This window comes from Carcharodon carcharias, chromosome 2, assembly GCF_017639515.1.
Source record: "Carcharodon carcharias isolate sCarCar2 chromosome 2, sCarCar2.pri, whole genome shotgun sequence".
NCBI lineage: Eukaryota > Metazoa > Chordata > Chondrichthyes > Lamniformes > Lamnidae > Carcharodon > Carcharodon carcharias.
Window position 1 is genome coordinate 37,141,300 of NC_054468.1, and position 22,041 is coordinate 37,163,340.

The window sequence follows — 22,041 nt, forward strand, 5'->3', positions numbered from 1 at the left end:
TGCCTTTCCCCTTCCCCTCTGAACCTTCTACATTCAGCTTGATTCTTGGTATTGTCCACTTGACATCTGTCATAAGCCTGCTTTTTCTTTTTCTTCTTAATATCTATCACTTGTGTCATCTAGGGAGCTTTAGATTTGTTCACCCTGCGTTTCCACTTCATGTGAATATACCTGGTCTGTGTCTGAATTATCTCTTTAAATGCAGCCCATTGTTTGGATACTGTTTTGCCTGCGATTCCATTTGGTCTTGGCCAGATCCAGTCTCACTCCATTGAAGTTGGCTTTCCTCCAGTTAATTATTCTTACTCTGGATTGTTCCTTGTCCTTTCTCATAACCAACCTAAACCTTATAATACAAGATCATTGTCCCCTACTAACATTTGATCCACTTGGCCCACTCCATTCCCAAGAACCAGATATCGTGATGTTTTCTTTCTCATTAGACTGTAAACGTATTGCTGTAGAAAATTTTCTTGAAAACGCTCTAGGGACTCCTTCCCCTTTCTGTCCTTTACACTACTACTCTCCCAGTCTATATTCAGATAATTAAAGTCTCCCATTATAACTATTCTCTAATTCTTGCACCACTCTGTAATTTCCTTGCAAATTTGTTTAGCTGCATCTTTCCCACTGGTTGGTGGCCTATAGGCTAGACTGAGCAATATAATTGCACCTTCTTTGTTTCTTAGCTCTAGCCAAATAGATTTTGTCCTTGACCCCTCTGAGACATTTTCTCTCCCTCTCTTTCTCGCACTCACTGCAATATTATCCCACCCCCTTCCCTATTTCCCTCAACACCTTGTATTTAGTAATATTTAATGCCCAGGCCTCCTGTTCTTTGAGTTATAACTATATCATATTTCCACATGGTAATCTGTGCCTGTAGCTCACCAGTCTTATTTACTACACTCTTGCACATTCACATTTAAATTTAGTTCCCAAGTTCAATACTTTCATACTAATCAGACCAGAGACTACTTTCAGGCATTCAGTTGTCTTAGAACACTTAGAAGATATCAACGGGATTAGACAAAGTTAACATGGATTTATGAAAGGGAAATCATATTTGACAAACCTACTGGAGTTTTTTGAGGATGTATAAAAAGAGCAGAATAGATAAGGGAGAACCAGTGGATGTGGAATATTTGGATTTTCAGAAAGCTCCCACGTAAGTCCCACATAAGAGGTTAGTGTGTACGATTAAAGCACTTGGGATTGGGGGTAACATATTGGTATGGATTGAGAATTGGTTAGCAGAAGGAAACAGAGTAGGAATAAATGGGGCTTTTATGGAATGGCAGGCAGTGACTAGTGGTTACTGCAGGGATCAGTGTTTGAGCCCCAGCTATAATGTGTATCAATGATTTAGATGAGGGAACCAAATGTAATATTTCCAAGTTTGCTGACGACACCAAACTTGGTGGGAATGTCAGCGATGAGGAGGGTGTTAAGAGGCTTCAAGGCAATTCGAGTGAGAGGGCAAATGCATGGCAGTATAATGTGGATAAGTGTGAAGTTATCCACTTTGGTAGGAAAAACAGAATGGCAGAGTATTATTTAAATGGTGATAGATTGGGAAATGTTGATGTACAAAGGGACCTGGGTGTCCTTATACATCAATCATTGAAAGCAAGCATGCAGGTGCAACAAGCAGTTAAGAAGGCAAATAGTATGTTGATCTTCATTATGAGAGGATTTGAGTCCAGGAGCAAGGATGTCTTACTGTAGTTGTACAGGGCCTTGGTGAGACCATACCTGGAATATTGTGTGCAATTTTGGTCTCCTTACTTAGGAAAAGATATACTTACCATAGTGGGAATGCAGCGATTCCTGGGAAGGGAGGATTGTCATATGAGGAGAGATTGAGCCAACTAGGCCGGTATTCACTGGAGTTTAGCAGAATGAGAGGAGATCTCATTGAAACATATAAAATTCTGACAGAGATGGACAGACTGTGTGAAGGGATGATATTTCCTCTGGCTGGGAGGGGTTCTAGAACAAGGGGTCATAGTTTCAGGATACGGGGTAGACCATAATTTAGGACTGAGATGAGGAGAACCTTCTTAACTCAGAGGGTGGTGAAGGTATAGAATTCTCTACCACAGAAGGCTGTGGAGTCACTGAATATATTTAAGGAAGAAATAGATTTCTGGACTCTAAATTTCTAAATTTAGAAATTGTAGAAATTAAATTTCTTCTTTTAGAAATTGTAGAAATTTAGACATTGCACTCCAATTCCTAGTCAATAATGTAATTAAAATCACACTGTGTAACAAACCATGTCAGAACCCTCCAGATTCTCAGAGACCCACTATCTTCATGCAGAAATTGATTTTCTTAATGTAGAGTTTTACCTGATCAATAAGGTAAAAAATTAATAGGATAAGATTTGATAACATACAACCACTCCAGATCACTTGCCTAAGAAACCTGTATGATCTAGGCTCTTTTAACAGTGCAAGCTTCAGAGTCAAGCCAGATCTTATCTTTACGCAATGGTGACAAAGTGCACTTGGGAGTGAACCTGTTTTTCTTCATGGTTAGTTTTCCTGGCTAAAGTATCGAATTATTAGCATTCTTAAGGAAATATAAACCTACTTGGGAAGTACTACCACTTTTGTACAACAGGATAAGCTTATAATGGGATGTCAATTTGGCTATCCCTCAATGGCCTCCTGAGATGTCAAGTGGAGAAATGAGGCAACAAATCTTAGTGGACAGGTTGATGTAATGTATTGCGTGACAGTCTAACTTCGGACTGCCCATTTATGGATTGTAGCTGCCCAGTATCGATTTGTTTGAGCACTGTCCACTGTCTTCAAGGGAGATCGAAGCCAGGAACTTCTAATCAGTGATGTATGCTGCTGGGAGCTGATGACATTGTGCTGTGATCACCACCTGATGTCATCAAGACAAAGAAACATAGAAAATAGGAACAGGAGTAGGCCATTCAGCCCTTCGAGCCTGTTCAGTCATTCAACATGATCATGGCTGATCCTCCATCTCAACGGCATACTCCTGCGCTCTCCCCATACCCCTTGACACCTTTAGTGTGCGGAAATCTATTTCCTTCTTAAATATATTAAATGACTTGACCTCCATAGTCACCTGTGGTAGAGAATTGCATAGGTTCACCACCCTCTGCCTGAAGAAGCTTCTCCTCATCTCAGTTCTAAATGGTCTTCCCCTTATCCTGAGACTGTGACCCCTTGTTCTAGACCCCGCTAGCCAGAGGAAATATCATCCCTGAATCCAGTCTGTCCATCCCTGTCAGAAATTTATATGTTTCAATGAGATCTTTTCTCATTCTTCTAAACTCCAGTGAATACACGCCTGGTCAGCCCAATCTCTCCTCATGCAACAATCCTGCCATTCCAGGAATCAGTCTGATGAACCTTCGCTATGGCATCAAATTAGGGGTTGTTAATACAAAAAATTGAGACAGAATACAAGAAGACGTTTGTGACATAATGACATAGTTACTGGACTGGGTCTAGTGGTGAGGGAACCAACAAGAGGGAAAAACATACTTCACCTTATCCTCCTCAACCTGCCTGCCACAGATGCATCTGCCCATGACAGTATTGGTAGGAGTGACCACTGCACAGTCATTGTAGAGACAAAGTCTCGCCTTCACATTGAGGATACCCTCCATTGTGTTGTGTGGCAATACCACCCTGCTAAATGGGATAGATTTCAAACAGATCTAGCAACTCAAGACTGGGCATCCATGAGTTGCTGTGGGCCATCAGCAGCCGAATTGTATACAACCACAATTTGTAACCTCATAACCCGGCATATCCCCCACTCTGCCATTACCATCAAGACAGGGGATCAACCCCAGGTTCATTGAAGAGTGCAGGAGGGCATGCCAGGAGCACCACCAGGCATACCTAAAAATGAGGTGCCAACCTGGTGAAGCTATAACACAGGACTACTTGTGTGCCAAACAGCATAAGGAGCAAGTGATAGAATTGAGCGATCCGACAACCAACGGATCAGATCTAAGCTCTGCAGTCCTGCCACATCCAGTTGTGAATAGTGGTGGACAATTAAATAACTCACTGGAGGAGGAGGCTCCACAAATATCCCCATCCTCAATAATGGAGGAACCCAGCACATCAGTGGAAAAGATAAGGCTGAAGCATTTGCTACAATCTTCAGCCAGAAGTGCTGAGTGGATGATCCATCTCAGCCTCCTCCGGAGATCCACAGCATAACAGATACCAGTCTTCAGCCAATTCGATTCACTCTATGTGATATCAAGAAACGGCTGAAGAAACTGGATACTGCAAAAGCTAAGGGCCCTGACAATGTTTTGCAATTGTACTGAAGACTTGTGCTCCAGTGCCCCTAGCCAAGCTGTTCCCGTACAGCTACAACACTGGCATCTACCTGGCTATGTGGAAAATTGCCCAGTATGTCCTGTATACAAAAAGCAGGACACAACCAACCTGGCCAATTACCACCCCATCAGTCTATTCTCCATCATCAGTAAAGTAATGGAAGAGGTCATCAATAGTGCTATCAAGCGGTATTTGCTTATCAATAACCTCTCTGATACCCAGTTTGGGTTCTGCCAGGGCCACTCAGCTCCTGACCTCATTACAGCCCTGGTTCAACCATGGACAAAAGAGCTGAACTCCCAAGATGAAGTGAGAATGATTGCCCTTGACATCAAGGCTGCATTTGACAGTGTGGCATCAAGGACCCCTAGCAAAACTGGAGTCAATGGAAATCGGGGGAAACCCTTCTCTGGTTGGAGTCATACCTAGCACAAAGTAAGATGGTTGTGGTTGTTGGAGGTCAGTCATCTCAGCTCCAGGACATCACTGCAAGTGTTCCTCAGGGTAGTGTCCTCAGCCCAACCATCTTCAGCTGCTTTATTAATGACCTTCCTTCCATCATAAGGTCACAAGTAGGGATATTCGCTGATGATTGCACGATGTTCAGCACCATTTGCGACTCCTCCAATACTGAAGCAGTCCATGTCCAAATGCAGCAAGACCTGGACAATATCCAGGCTTGGGCTGACAACTGGTAAGTAACATTCGCACCACACAAGTGTCAGGCAATGACCATCTCCAACAAAAGAGAATCCAACCATCGCCCCTTGATGTCCAATGGCATTACCATCACTGAATCCACCACTATCAACATCCTGGGGGTTACCATTGACCAGAAACTGAACTGGACTAGCCATATAAATAATGTGGCTAGAAGAGCAGATCAGAGGCTAGGAATTGTGTGATGAATAACCTACCTCCTGACTCCCCAAAGCCTGTCCACCATCTACAAGCCACAAGTCAGGAGCGTGATGGAATATTCTCCACTCGCCTGGATGTGTGCAGCTCCCACAACATTCAAGAAGTTTGACACTGCCCAGGACAAAGCAGCCTACTTGACAGGCACCACATCCACAAACATTCACTCCCTCCACCCCGAGCCACAGTAGCAGCAGTGTTTACTATCTACAAGATGCACTGCAGGAATTCACCAAGGCTGCTTAGACAGCATCTTCCAAACCCCATGACCATTACCATCCAGAAGGACAAGGGCAGCAGATAGATGGGAACACCACCACCTGAAAGTTCCCCTCCAAGTCACTCAGCATCATGACTTGGAAATATATTGCCATTCCTTCACTGTTGCTGGGTCAAAATCCTGGAACTCCCTAACAGCATTGTGCGTGTATCTACACCACATGGACTGTAGCGGTTTAAGAAGGCAGCTCACCACCACCTTCTCAAGGGCAATTAGGGATCAGCAACAAATGCTGGCCCAGCCAGTGAAGCCCACATCCTATGAATGAACTTTTTTTAAAAAGAATGAATTTCAATATTGGTAAGTGTGCAGTGGGGCATTTTGGTGGAATAAGGACACTACATACTGGTTAGATAATAAGAATCCAAATGAGGTACAGGAGAAAAGGGATCTTGGGAAAACAGATACACAAATCACAAAGTAGTGATGCAGGTTAATAAGGGCAACTCAAAAAAAATAAATGCAGGTAGTTATGAATAAATCCAATATGGAATTTAGGAGAAACTTCTTTACCCATAAGGTGATAATATTGAGTGTGCTACTACAAGGGATAGTTGAGGCAAAGAGCGTACATGCATTTAAGGGGATGCTGACTGAGTTAGAGGAAGAGAGATGGGAGGAAGCTCATATACCCGATAAATGCCACCAGAAATCATTTGGGACGAATGGCCTGTTTTTGTGCTGTAGACTCAATGTAACTTGATGTAATTATAAAATTTCCACCCCATCCCTCACCCCTATAAAAAGCCCAATTGCAGTCAGGGTCTTGATGTGCGAGGAATTGTGCCATAAATTAATATTTAAATAGGCTCTTATTTGGTCACAGCATGTTTGTCCAGAATTTAACTATATATGTTTACTAGCTTAACACTAACCTTATGGACAATCCAGAGCTGCAAACAGATGGTGTTCTTGAACTCTGATGACTGCTTGGTGGTGTAGGAACAGTTGGTAATGGTAAACAAGCCTAAATTAAAATATTGGCAATTAGGTTTTATTGAATTAATCTGTCTTAATGGTAGCCTGGTAATTTTCTTAACAGATTTTCTATCACATTGTATAGTTCAAAACTACTTTATTACAAATAGAATTATTATATGAATACTAAACCAAATTATAGCATGGTTAGAATAATTGTTCTGTGAAATTTCAGTCAATATTTATCTAATGTCAGAAATAGAAGGAAAGCCCATAGCTGTAATTATTATTATTAGATTACGTTTTGTTGTTTCTTAACTAAATTTGAATTTCAGAGGGAAATTATTTCATTATTATTAAACTAAGGTATTTGTATTATGCTGAAACTTTAAACCAGATTAAACCACAGTCTGTAAATGCTAGTCATAAACATAAGGATTCATGCCACTTCCTTTCGAAATTCAATACTTAAAATTGTAGCTGCACAATGTATTGATTTATTTTACCTGGTCAAAGTAAAATTGAAGATCTGCAGCCAAACTTGGACAATCATCCACTGCATACGCTAATAGCTTATTCAATGACCTGTTAAAGTCTCGTAGTTCACGAAGATCGATATCTTGTTCCTCTTGGGTTTCTCCTGGAGTTTTCTTGGCAGAATGAATATCTCTGACTACTTTAGAGCACTATTTTGAAAATTGATTCAACATTCAGATTATTTCTAAAACAGTACAATTACACATCATCTGGGGTAAATAGTACAAGTAAATTTCACATAAGAATTTATCAGTGTTGAAAAATGTTTTAACAGTTATTTCCACTGTAGCAAATTACTTAATTTATCAGGAAAAGGTTCAAAGGAAAATAATTGTGGAAAAGAGTAACAGGAAATGTCTTTGTAATACAAGTAGTCACAAGAAGCAATGAAATGGACAGAAATGGAAATAAAAAGGTTATTTGACAGTTGCTTGATTTTGAATTTGATAAATGCCTAGAATTTTATAGCTTTGATTGTCTGTTTAGTGTCTATAAGTACTGCCTTTTCCACTACTTAAATCAACTGTGCAATATTATACAAAATAGATATTAATTTATTTTAAATGTAACCTTATTTTGCTTTGTCAAACTCCAACATTGATATTGGATATTAAGATTGATATTGGATATGAAGCACAATTAATCATCAAGGTTTAAACAACTTGAAGAAATGCTAATTTGTTAAGTACAATTGGTTCAGAGCGTGAGAGCAATTTGAAAGCATGACATTGAGACCGTGCTACAAACATAATATTTAGATTTACACACGTGTTTTGTCACTCTTTCCAGTTTGAGTTTCTGATCCTCCAACTCCTTCGTAAGATGAACGGTTTTGTCCTGTTGCTCTTCAGCCATCAGATGGAGTGCTGATTCTTCCCTTAACAGATTGTCTAAGGTGTTTGTCATAGTCTGTGGGAGAAGCCACAAAGTAGTCTTTCATTTTGGGGGATGGGAGAGAGGATAATTGTAAAGAAAATTTTCTCATTTTAGGCTTATGCTTTTTGTGATTTGTAAAATATATCCAAATTGTTTACAGTTTTCTTTCAGCACTGAAGGAGTGCTGCGCTGTCTGTTTTATTCATTCATGGGATGTGGGCATGGTTGGCAAGGCCAGCATTTACTGCCCATCTCTAATTGCTCCGGGATGCTGAGCCACGCCCTTGAATATAAGCGAGAGGGTTGCTAAACCATTTTGGAGATGGTTAAAAGGCATTGAGTCTTGGGTGACGCATATTGGCCAGAATATGAACCAGATGGGTTTTTATGGACAATCTAGTAATTTCATGGTCGCCATCATTGATACTAACACTCTTTTTTAGATTCCAGATTTATTTAATGAAATTTAAATTCATCAGTCATGGTGGGATTTTTAACTCATGTCTCCAGAACATTTTTCCAGGTCTCTGGATTACTAGTTTAATAACGTAACCACTCTACTACTGTACCTACCTTGGGCGGAATTTTCCCAGAACTGCACTAAATGCGGCGGAGTGTGGGTAAAATGGAGTCCTACCCACCGACAAAAATGGCAGGTTTTCACGCCGTATAATCCCGAACCCACCTTATTAGTTATTCATTCCTGAAAACACGCTGTTTCCATGGCAAGCGGGATCTCATTTGCCCACCTGCCGTCACCCCGCTGATGCATCACGCCGGCTGCCACCTTTAAAAGGCAGCTTCCAGCAAAGCAATCAACACCACCACTGCTCAGGAGACATAGTCAGCAAAGGAAGAAAGACTGCACCCCCCCCCCCCCCCCCCCCACCCCCCCGCCCACCACTTCAATGATGGGTCCCTCAAGCAACTGCTGGATGCTGTGGAGGCCCACTGGGATGTGCTCTACCCCTGCTCTGGCACAGAATGAGCAGCAAAGTCACCAACCCGGCATGGGAGGCAGTGGCAGCGGTGGTCAGCGCAGACACCCTGCAGAAGAGGACAGCCACCCAGTGCATGAAAAGGACGAATGATCTCCTCCAATCTGCCAGGGTAATTCACTCTTCTCATCACTCCTAACTCTCTCACTCACAAACCCATCACACATCCACAGGGCCCTCACTCACTGCCAGTGCAAGGAACATCACCATTCACTCTTTTTCTCTCTCACCGTTATGGTTCTCATCCCATCCATGGGACCACTCACCACCCACACGGGCCAGGCATATTTATTATCTGACCCGGCGGGCGTCCTGATACACTCTTCCCATCTCTACCCATGCAGAACAAACAAAAGGAGGGAAAAGGTCGCAGACAGGTGGAGAGATGCCAGAGATCAAAGCTCTGACAGAATTCGAAAACAGATACATCCAGCTGACCTGCGACGACCGGGACCGGTCCTGTGCTGACGGTGAGGTCGGCACAGTTCTCCCAATTGAGGATCCAGCAGTGCAACAACCATCAGACAACCATGCTGTTCTCTTTCACAGGCCACTGCCATGCACTAATTATCTCCCCTTGCTTTCGCAGGCACATCTGTCAAACAGCCGACAGAGTCCATGACCCAGGGCCTCCAATCAAGCCCCAAAGAAACCTCTTAAGAGGAATCTGAAGGCACCCTCCCTGAAGACCCGTTACAGTGCTCACGCACACCCTTCACCAGCGCAGAGAGACACACCTTGGTGGGACCTAGCTTTAGAGTTGCCTAGAGATCACAACCTGGTGAGCACAAAGCACTTTCTGATCCACAGCAGGCGGAGGCAGGGACTTCCCAGGTCCCCTGCACTCGGAAGAGTTGGAGGCCAGAATGTTGCTGAGACCGAGTCAGATGATGAACCTCTGGACTTGGTCATGTCATAGTTGCTGGAGCTGCAAAGGCAAACTTGGGAACATCAGGAAGGGATGTCTGTTGTACTCCTCAGATTGCAAGGCACAGTGCAGGAGTGTGTCTGTCTTCAGGCTGAGGTGATAGCTCCAAGGTCAACACTGGCAGGATGGCAGCCTCCATGGAGACCTTGGTCCAGGATGTCACTCCTGCAATGCTGTATGAGCTCAACTCCATCGCTGATTTCATCATTGGCCTCCAACAGTGTGTACACAAGAGGGGTGCTGGGCAGCTTGATCTCACTCCAGCTACCCCTTCTGGTCACAGAGTCAGCAAGGGGTCCTCAGAGACCCTTAGGGAATAGGATCAGCTGGTACACATTCTGGGGCCACCCACTCAGGTGACTTTGGGAGCGACCGGTCCATCCGAACCCCTTCTTCCTGTGATCTCCGTAGCTCCAGCTTCACAGGCTGAGGAGCATGCTACTGCCACACAGCAGGACCCCGAAAGCAGGCCACGGCCCACCAAGTCTCGGCCTTCCAGAGGACACCCGCCAAAGTAATCACAGGGCATCACAGTCAGCAGGCTGCCTCCACCTCTGCTGCGGATGTCTGGGGAGCACCAAGATATAGCGGCAGTGTTAGGAAAGTTAGATAAAAGTAGTTGCACAGCCTGGCTACGGGCGTTGATCACTTGTACAAACTGCTCACTGTTGCCAATAAACTCTTAAGAATGTTTCCTTGCCTGTGGCTCCTTGTCCTGATGAGCAGTGTTCTTGTCACTCAGCTGTGAAACCTTTCTGCGCAAGATGAAAGGCAAGTGTCTCAGTTCAGGGCCTCTTCCCAATGCTCTGTGCAGCCTTAAGACCATAGTGATGGTCTAGCCTCACCCTCCCTGGACACATTACTGATGCCTGCACCTTGGCGGTGCTTGTCATTGCTGCCAGACTGTAGTGGTCAGGTGCCACAGAGTTCTTGCATTATCTCAGTCTGCTCTCATCACCTTTAAGATGGGGCTGGCCCCCATCACACCAGCATCTGTGACCAGTGACTCTGTGCACCAGCTCCTGAAGTGCTGAGATGCTGAAGGTGGACACAGCATCAGATGCGTCTAAAGTTTCATGGCTGCGTTTCTGAGATGGCCCTGATCATGGAGCGCAAGCAAGCTGCCCTGGGCCAGACAGGAATCAGACATTCTCAGAGGCTATGTGAGGATCTATGGAGTGTCCTCACTGTATGTTGTCATCATCCTCCTGCGATCGAGCGACTATTGTTGCCTCCACTGCATCTCCATGACAGGAGTATTCTCACAGAGGGTGTTGCTGCTGCCATAAGCAAGACTGGAGTCAAACTTTCACAGATGCAAAGTGAGGATCTATAGGGACACCTCGCTGCATGCCGTCATCATCCTCCACAAATTTGGCAGCTATGAGGACCTCCTGAGCGCGCCTGCCTTGTTGAGCCAGTGCGAGAGCCTCATCCCCATCATCGTCACCACCGAGAACCCCCTCACCCTCATCCCGGTCGGCGGTGTCCTCATCAGAGGAGACGTGCAGCTCTTCCTCAGCCAGCTCCTGTCTCCATTGCAGCGCCAGGTTGTAAAGGGCAGCAGACAACAACAATGCATGACACCCTCTGCGGACCCCACCAGACTGGTCCAGGCACCAGAACCTCATCTTCAGCATTCCGATGGTCTGCTCCACCAAGCTGCGAGCTTATGCATGAGCCTCAGCATAGCATCGCTCTGCTGCAGTCTGAGGTTGCCTCACGGGTGTCATCAGCCATGGCCTCTGCCTTGTCCCCAAGGAGCCAACCTTGCAGCCTCTGTGGACCCTGGAAGACTGCAGGGATCTGCGAACGACTCAGGATGTAGGCATCATGCACTCTCCCTGGAAACCGTGTGTACACCTGCAGGATGCTTTTCTGGTGGTTGCACGTTCAGCGAGTGGAAGCCCTTGTGGTTGCTGAAGTCCACCGAGTGGAGCGACGGAGACCTGATCGCCACGAGTGCTGTTAATTGCACCCTGCACCTGTGGAAACCTGAGATCAGGGCGAATCCAATGGCCCTTGCATCCTGGCTGTCCCTGTCCCAGGTGAAATGCACAAAGTTGTGTGCCATGGAGCAAATGGCATCCGTGACCACATGGATGCACTTGAGAGTGGCAGATGTGGGATTTCACTAGAGGTACCTGTGGAATCCTGAAAGGAGCCACTGGCAAGAAATTGAGCGCCATGATCACTTTCACAGCCACTGGCAATTGATGCCCTCCATGTCCCCTTGGCACCAAGTCCTGCAGTAAGTGGCAGATGAGAGCCATCAGGTCCCTAGGCATTTGTAGTCGGCAACACTGGTTCTCAATCATCTGCAGGAATTGCAGGTGACGTCCATAGACCCTGGGTATCGCTAGGCACCAACCAGCCATGGCTCGCTTTCGCTCCTTGGCAGCATGTGCAGGAGGCCCTGCTGTCCCTTCTTCATGTGGTTGCTGCTCCTGTCTTTGCACAGCCAGGAGCCTCAGTACCTCTCTTCTCAGTCTTCCTTGGTCTCTATAGGCCATCAGGCATATAGCTGGGTTACCAGGATCCATGATCCTGACGTCCTCCTGCAGCATGAAAGAGAGAGAGAGACGTGGTTATCATGGCTGTACTTAGCACCTCTCCTGGCCATGTGTAACTGCCCCTTAACACTTTCCAGAGAGTGCTGGTCACCCCTCGGATGGCCAGAGATGAGTGCGCTGCATGGCTGCCCTCTCAACCTGTGACATGGAGGACACTGGTCCAAACCGGGACGCTGAGATTGCAAGGGGCTGTGAGCGCTTCCAGCAGTATCTGCTACACGGCCAGCATTGGCGAGGAGATTGTACAATCTGTGCAGTTCAGCTGCTCCGTGGTCCAATAAATTGGTGGCGGACTCGAGGTCTGTGCTGACGGGGGAGGTGGGGGGGGGTGGGGGGGGGGGGGGGGGGGGGGGGTACTAAAGTATGGAGCGCTTGGTCCTTTGGTGCCTCCGTGTTGCTTGCATGGGCGGGCAGGTTAGGAACCCAACCCCAATCATGTCACTGGCTGTGCTTGATCTGTCTCAGTTGAAGAGGCATGGTTAGTTTATGCAGGTGTCCCTAATGTGTGGCCACTTCCCTTGCTTACCCTGTCCCCCACCTGGATTGCCTGTGCATGGGATGTAGCACCGGTGTAGCACCAGGGTAGCACTTGACCCCTCACGGCCCCACTGACAACCGTCACCTCCGAGACTGGCCAACACTTACCCTGGACAAACCCCCGCCCTCAGCAGTTGCCTCCGAGGCTGGCCAGCACTTCCCCCAGACAACCCGCCCCCTCAGCATTCGCCTCTGGGGCCAGGCATCAGTTGCCCCTGTCCCTCGGCGCCCCTGAGGCCTGCAAACAACGGACGAGCTGTGGAGAACACTGCTGCTCACACCTCAGTTCCCCCAAAGTGAAGGCTGCAAGTGCACATTGCCCGCGTGCTGTTGTGAAACATATCGGCATGTTTTCCCGCTGACGTGGACGGACGATACTGCAGGGTTCCAAGAGCCTGGTAGGATGGCCTTTTAATTAAATGCTGGTGCATTGCAATTAGCTCCCCACCGACCGATGGCGGGAAACGCGGCCCCGCCATTTGCGGGCTGAGCAGTTGATCGTGACCTGCCTTCATGCATGCCACCTATCACACCCACCGCCAGCAGGCTTGGAAAATTCCACCCCTTGTCTTTCAGATGAGGTGTTAAATCAAGGCCCCATCTACTTTCAGGTGGGCATAAACCATCTCTTGGCATTATTTGAAGAACAGCTCAGGAGTCCGCCCAATGTCAATTTTTATCCCACCCAACATCACCAGAATATTAATACAAGCAAAATTGGCAATCTGAAATAAAAACTTTTTCAATTTTAATGTAAGGTAATTGACCTGAAACTTTACGTGTTTCTCGCCCCACAAATAATGCTAGACTTGTTGAGTAGTTCCAGTGTTTTCTGTTTTTATATCACAAAAAGTTGATTGGTAATATATCGTGCTGTATGTACCGCCTTGCTGTATGCATATTAAGTGCCACTTCTTCATTCATTACAACAGTGATTGCAAAGAATAAGTGCTTCATTAGCTATGAAACGTTTTAGGACATCCTGAGATTGTGAAAGGTGCTATATAAATTTAAGTTCTTTCATTATTTCTTAATAGCATACTGGAACTTGTTCATCCTTCGATAGATGGACTGATGACCAAAAAAATCTGCTGTACCTAATAAAATGAGCTTTGGTAAAAGCTTCAAACACATGACTTTAAACTCTAGGTTTGCACTTAAGTGTATTTCTCAGGGGGTACTGCAATATTATGGATGCTATCTTTTGGATGAGATGTTAAACTGAAGCTCCATGTACCCTCTCAGTGGATGCACTAAATCCTATGACATTTTAAAAAGAGAGGTAGGGCAACGCTTGCTGTATCCTAGCCAATATTTATCCATCCAACAGCACCTCCAAAACTGACAAAATGAATCATTATCTTGTTCTTGTTTCTGGGACATTGTTGTGCATAAACTGGCTATTGAATTTTGTATATACCACACCAGTTATATTTCAGATGTATATAATTGACTATCAAGTGTTTTAGGATTTCCTGAAGGGATAAAAACACTAGAGGAATGCAAGTTTTCTTATTTCTTAATTGATGAGCCTGATTAGCAATGCTTTTAGAGAAGATTTTCTGCAGCCTAGCTCCTTCTTATCAACATATATACACTTCACTGTATTAAGAGGGATCTTGGTATAATTAATTGGTGTAAAAAAACAAGAAGTACTAGTCTCCACTGATGCTCCACTAACATATGGTAGGAGCTCATTTAGAAACTATTAACTGATCTGTACAATTTTAATTTAACAACCCCATCAGATATGAAACATTCAGCATGTTGGAATGGCTGTCTGTAGACATTTTAAGATTAATCACGCCACATTCTGTTGTGTCAATCAATACTTGAAGCGAATGACAAGTAAGTGATTCCATGTCAAAATTTTAAATCTGTTTCCTTAACATTCTTGCAAGTAATAGTTCTGGCTACTGTAGATGCCTTCATTTATTAAGTTTTGTTTCATCAATGACATTATTCAGTGGAACGGACCATAAGCGTGAGCAGCATCAATTTGACAGTAAAATGCAAGTTGTTGATTCACATTTCTGAATCTTTTCTGGATTTTAAAAAGGAATCATTTACCTGCCAAGAGCGTCATGAAAATATAATTAATCTAATTTTTTTTTTAAATGACAACAATTTAATCACATTCCCAGTGTTGGAAACATCATTATTTAAAACCATTACTTGAATGTCCTCTTGAAGCTCTCGTATTTGTCTGCGTTTATATCTGTATTTTTCATCAATGGCCCTTTTTTGTTCCTCCAGCTTTAATTTATCCTCAAATTCTTCACCTATAGAAGTGTCAATTATTTGCAAGTGTTAAATTCAGTAATTATTGGTTTGTTTTTGAGGCAAATCAAAAGTATTGCAAAGAAAAATAATTTCTGTACAATATAAAAACCCAAACTCTAGGACTCTCCATTAAAATGACTGCAACATGAACTTGCTGTACTTGTTTTTTTTTCTGTTCATTCACGGGATATAGTTGTCACTAGCTAGGCCAGCATTTATTGCCCATCCCTAATTACCCTTGTTCAGAGGCATTTAAGAGTCAACCACATTGCTGTGGGTCTGAGTCGCATGTAGGCCAGACCAGGTAAGGATGGCAGATTCCTTTCCTAAAGGGCATTAGTGAACCAGGTGGATTTTCACAATCAGCAATGGCTTCATGGTTATCATCAGACTTTTAATTGAATTCAAATTTCACCATCTACCATGGTGAGATTTAAGACCAGGCCCCTAGACCATTTCCCTGGGTCTCTGGAGTACTATTCCAGTGACAATACCACTATGCCACCACCTTTCACTAAAGACGGTTGGGGTTGGTACTTAGAAGAGCAATTGAGCTTTTAACTGTATGGTTATTCCTGAACAACCCCTCTGGGTCAGAAACACATTTTACAAGTGCGGAGTTGTATTCCCTCAAGAAAACTAGTGTTGCAGCTTTAAATAACTAAGTTTTTAACTTTCTGCCTTCTCTTTTAATTCTCTCCCTTAATATTATCTATATTTTCCAGTCTTCATTTTGCTTTTTGTACTTCATTTCAATCTAATTTTCATTTGCTACTTTATACTTCCTGGTTTGGGCCTTGCATGTTTCAGTGAGGATTCTTTAATTTGATAAAATAAAACAGATTCTAATTGCAAGGTAGAAATCATTGTAGGTTATGTGAGGGCAAACTGATTGATTGATTATACCCATTTTTGTATCATGAAGCACATGCTTCAACTGGGAGGCCTGTGACTTAGCCAAAATTAGGCTTTGGATCTTATTTGAATAATTCAGATAAGCTGCTGGTGTCTGTTGCTCCTCCAGTGGCAGCGCACCAAATTCCAGCATCTGGTATGTTCTGGGTGCAGGAGACGTTCATGGGCTGGTAGCAATCATTGGAAGTGCTGTGGGGCTGGGAGAAGCAATCCCTCTGGCTCCACATTAAGCTTTAAAAATGTTTTAACTTGCATTTCGGCAGTAGTTATCCACACACCCTCGATTCAGGCAGCCAAATTTCCCAGACAGATCCAAAAATAGGCATGAGAGCACTCATTAATTTATATAAATTATCTAATCCCTGTTTTAGGCCTGGCCTAAATGAAGATTCGATCTATTTTAGGCATCCTTGGTGCACCAGAAACAGCACTGTACATTTGCTGTTTTTGTCCCCCTTCTGTACTACCAACGTACAAAATAGCAGCATAAGTAGCCCATTCGGCCCATCGAACCTGCTCCGCCATTCAATAAGATCATGGTTGATCTGTTCATGTTTCGAACTCCACATTCCCAATTTCTCTCGATAACCTTTGAAACCCTTGTTAAACAAGAATCTAGCTACCTCTGCCTTAAAAATATTCAATGACCCCCTTCCTCCACTGCCTTCTGAGGCAGTGTGTTCCAAAGTCAAACAACACTCTGAGAGAAGAAGGTTTTCCTCATCTCTGTCCTTAAGGGCAACCCCTAATATTAAAACAGCGCTCCCTAGTTCTGGACTCATCCACAAGAGAAAACATCCTTTCCACTTCCACCTTGTCAATACAATTCAGGATCTTTTATACTTCAATCAAGCCACCCCTCACTGTTCTAGACTCCAGTGGAAACAAGCCCAGCTATTACTGGAATGTTTTACATATCCTCTATAGTAAAGACAAAAGCAAAATATTTGTTCATTTCATCCATGATCTTATTATCTACTATTAACTCCCCATTCTCAATCTCTCAGGGATCAACACTCACTTTACCTATTTTCCTGTTTAATTACCTATAGAAACTCTTGCTATCGATTTTTACATTTCTAGCTGGCTTCCTCTTGTACTCTAATTTCTTTCTCCTGATTAAGCTTTTAGTCATTCTCTGCCATTCTTTATATTCTGACCTGCCACTCATCTTTGTTCAGTTATATGCTTTTTCCTTAAGTTTGATGCTTTCCCTAACTCCTTTAGTTAACCAGATAGTGGATCCTCCCTTTAGAATTTTTCTTTATTGTAGGAATATACTTATTCTGAGTATTCTGAAATAGCCCCATAAATGTCTGCCACTGCTTCTCTAATAATCTATCCTCTAGCTTAGTATCCCAATTAACATCAGGTAGCTCAGTTTTTATGTCTACATAGATGCCCTTATTTAAGTTTAAAATATTAGTCTTAGACCCACTTCTCTCTTTCATACTGGATGTAAAATTCAATCATATTGTGGTCACTGCTACCTAGGGGTGCCTTTACTCTGAGATCATTCATTAATCCTGTCACATTACACAAAGCCAAATCTAATATAATCTGCTCTCTGGTTCCAGAATGTGCTGCTCTCAGAAACTCTCTCAAAAGCATTCTATAAACTCCTAGAATTGAACACAGTGGGGTTTAACTTTTCACCCTATTTTCAGAAAATAGAGGGTAGTTCCAACATTATATCTTATGCATCTCTTCCATTTTTCTCTAATTATTTTAATGAGACACAGCATTAGCAAAAATAAAGTAGGAATTTTGCACTGATACTACAATTTAAGAAAAACTTTCATTTACAAGCTGTGGGAAAGCACATACTTGTTTCTGTGACCCTGCTGAAAGATTTTTGATATGTTGCATTTTGATTGTTGAGCAGCTGTAATGTATTCTCCAGGGCTCTTAATTCTTTTTCACCTTTGGAAATCTTAGCATCAAGCTCATCCCCCTGAGTTTGAAGTTCCTCTCTCTCTTGTGCAGCCTAAATGCATTAAAGGAAAATGAGTAAAAAAACTTGCATTTATATCACACATTATTAAATTTCAGAAATGACTTGTATGTTGTCATGGCAGCCATTTTGCACACAGCAAAATCCCACGTACAGCAACAAGGGTGACCATTTATTCTGTGTGCTGTTGGTTGGGGAAAGAATGTTGATGAGAATTTCAGAAAAACATTTTCATCTTGAAACAGTACCATGATGTCCTCTTGAAACACGAACAGGCAGATCGGACCTCAGTTTATTATTTCCATCTGAGAGACTGTGTTTCTGAAAAGGCCGCTCACACTCGGAACTGCAATGTTGTTTCTGTCTCTGTTTTGAATTCAATGATTGCAGTGCTTTCTCATTGCAGGTCTTTATTGAACGGACCTAAAACGGCAGCCTACAGAAAGAGTACCTCAGGCAGAGGTCACATGGCTACAGCAAGCCAGATAGGACAGGTAGTATGTTATGACACAGCAGGTGGAAAAGGCTGAGTTACTTAAAATTCTAGAGAGAAACTTTAAACAACTGTCATAACCTATATTTTCAATTGGTATGTATGAGATGCAGCTCTGAATTCAGGAATAAAAACCAAGTCTCAAGATTTTCATATACATTAAATTAAACATTTATTAACTTAACAACAAATTTAAACACATTCACATGTCTACAAATTACTACCATAATAACTTTTAAACAAATCCCCAAATTAATCACTCCCAGGTAAACCTTCACCAAGGCAACAATAACCCATAGACCTAAACAGACACCAGGCAAAGCATGTTTTATCTTACAAATTCAAAATGAGGTTCCTTTCAATTTGGTTCCTTTACACCATTGTTGGCTTATAAGCAGTTTATATGCCTCTGATTCACACACAAAACTCTTTTCTGTATATACCTAGCCTTCCCTTTGAATGCAAATTCTTATTGTATCACAAGGCCCATTGAACTCCACCTCTTCTAACAATAAAACCCCTTTCATAGTACCTATTTTATTAGTAATATAAACTTGGTGTCTCCTAGCTAGGTGCAAGATTTTACCCCCAGTCTTTGAATAGTTTATTCAGCAAAATGCAAATGCACTTTCTACCTTACTGTTTAACATCTCAAAACTGCTATATGTCAAAGCACCCAGACTAGCAATTAAGACACACACACACACACACACACTCACACCCACAGGCGCAGACCATACTACAATTTCAATTTAAAATAATTTCCAATATTATATACATTAATATCTTCATGATATAGTGCTGTTGCAATTTAAAATGCAAACATCACTCTTTTTCATAATGAACAAAAGATCCAAACACCCACTTTTCCTAAATGAACAGAAGATATATTTGCATGCACGATCATATGTAACTGTGAGTTACCCAAGTTACCCACTATACACCTGCTGATCTCATGCATTAACAACTGCTTGTTCTACTAGCCAGTCTCCACCTGCATTGCACACACAGTTGTTAAATCATGCAGGTCTCTTAATGGTATGGGGAGGGGTTGGTGTGAGGGAGGGAGGGATTGGTGTGAGGGGGGCAGGGGCACGTAAAATCCAGCCGGTAGCCTTCCTGCGGTGTATCCACCCACCCTGATCCTATTTGAAATTTTAAAGAGGGCATTGGAGGTGTTGGGCTGTCCACCCAGCCTTGAGACTATTGAGGCCTTTTAGTTAATTAATGGCAGGGATGGGCCCATGCAATGCAGGAAGCCCGGTAGTTTTAGCTGTCGGGCAAGGGTTTCTTGGACCCATTGGAGGCAGCCTCACCATTTCAAGGTCATACTCCTCCCCACTTAACCCTTCTCTTGGCCTCCAGTACCCAGATTCTCAACCTTGTTGAGACCCCCAAACATGGACTTACCTCGGCTTCTCAATGTGGGACTACCTGTAGTTCCAGTAATGGCCACCACTTCTGGCTGGCGCTGCTGAAACTACAGAGCCGTCAGCCATCCAATTGGGTTTTCTCCCAAGATAAGGGCAGAAATCTCACAAAGTAATTAACACTGCTCCCAGTGTTAAATTGCTGTGGGGCAATTGTCAGGATCGTGAGCTGGCTCCCCCAACAAATTTTTAGGTGGGTGGAGGGGGTGGTTTGAGGACTTAAGCGCTCTGTAAAAATCCAGCCCCTGGAGTACTATGTGCAGTTTTGGTCTCCTTGCCTAAGGAAGAGCATAATTGTCCTAGAGGGAGTGCAACAAAGATTCACCGGCTAAGGGGGTTGCCTATGAGAGCTTGAGTACATTTGGCCCTTATTCCCTGGAGTTCAGAATAACAAGAGGTGGTATATTTGAAACATAAAATTCTTAAGGGGATTAATAGGGGTAGATGCTGAGAAAATGTTTTCCCTAGATGGGAAATTTGGAACATAGGATCACAGTCTCAGAATAAGGGGTTGGCCATTTAGGACTGAGAGCAAAGAAATTTCTTCATTCAAAGGGTGTGATTCTTTGCATTCCCTACACAGGAAGCTGTGGATGTTCAATCTTCAGTATTCAAGATAGAGAGGGTTAGAATTTTGGGTGTTAAGGGATATAAGGAAATAGGATGGAATGTGGAGTTGAGGTAGAATATCAGCCATGATCTTGTTGAACGGCAGAGGAGGCTGAAAGGGCCAGATGGCATACTTGGATCAGATAGTCCTGAGTCAGCAGGACTGGGAAGGATGCCATTCTGCATTGCTGCTGTGAGTCCACTCAGTGTATTGGGAAAAATAGCTTTGAGTTTTAAATATTTCATATATAGGAATTTTTCTAAATTGTGCAGATTGAGAAATCAAAATATTTTATGTTAAAAATAGTTCCAACCAATGCTTACCAGATAAGCAAAAGTTAATGTAATTGATTTTGAGGACTATTCAAAGAAATTAGTAGCAACTATTTTTGTACATGCAGCATACTTCAGAGAACAGGTACCTTTGAATATGGTTCCCTGAGCTAGTCATCACTGGGGTTTTCTAACTTCATGTTTGGCAAAATGATTATCATGATTAGTCAACAACTCCATTATTGCTGTCAGGATAGTAGAAGGTGAAACAGATGGACCTTGTTCCTTCTTCATCTAAGAATTCCAATGTTTCATTTTGATCCTGATTTTGCAACTTCATAGTGCCCAATGTAATTTTTATATTTTTGATTCTTTACTGACTAATGAAGTTGTTCTCATACTGGGAAAAGTTTATAATCCAAAGGCTCATTTTTGATTTAGAGGCTGGAACAAGGTCTGTTTACAGTGTGGTGACTGCTAGGACATCAATGTCAATCCGCAGTTCCCTACACAGCAGTTTCCAATCTTAGCCTGGCAATCACAGGCGCAGTCCTCAGGCACTTCGATTCACTGTGCGTAATATCAAGAAATGGCTGAAGGCACTGGATACAGCAGAATATCCCAGCTGTAGTAAAAACAAAAAAATGCTGGTAAAGCTCAGCAGGTATGGCAGCATCTGTGGAGAGAGAAACCGAGTTAACATTTCGAGTCCGTATAACTCCTCTTCAGAGCTCTGAAGAAGAGTCATACGGATTTGAAACGTTAACTCTTTCTCTCTCCACAGATCGGTCACCACAGCTGTGGGCAGCTGCTACATTTCAAATAAATAAAAGGGTCATCACATTTGGAAGCTTTTTATGGATACTGGGAAAAGCTAAGTCCACGATTACTATTTAACATTATTTATAAGGCTAACATAGGCTAATGAGTTCTGCAAATGAGTTAACAGGGAATCTTTATGGTTCATGGTTTTGTGCTAATATTAGGAAGGTGACTTGTTAAAGGCCAGGCAACAAATGGTTAAAGGCCAGGCAACAATTGTGTTTTTTCTGCCAGTATGCGACCTTTTTGATTACAAATATCATGTAAAGTTGTTTGCTTAAAACTCAAAATAAGGTCAAAGAGTACTGTCTTAATGTAATGCAACTGATGATTGCTGTTTGTTTGTATAAT

The 22,041-nt window shown here is 43.1% G+C and overlaps 1 protein-coding gene across 1 annotated transcript in view; it reads right to left on the minus strand.

Moving 5' to 3' along the window:
* Positions 1–22,041, minus strand: part of ccdc39 (coiled-coil domain containing 39) — a 141,691-nt gene that overhangs the window by 11,533 nt on the left and 108,117 nt on the right. The window contains exons 15-19 of the mRNA XM_041204947.1: positions 17,937–18,096; positions 15,087–15,193; positions 7,768–7,908; positions 6,969–7,148; positions 6,420–6,511 (exon numbers count right to left, since the gene is read on the minus strand). Coding sequence (XP_041060881.1) covers positions 6,420–6,511; positions 6,969–7,148; positions 7,768–7,908; positions 15,087–15,193; positions 17,937–18,096 — 680 coding nt within the window. The remainder of the gene's footprint in view (positions 1–6,419; positions 6,512–6,968; positions 7,149–7,767; positions 7,909–15,086; positions 15,194–17,936; positions 18,097–22,041) is intronic.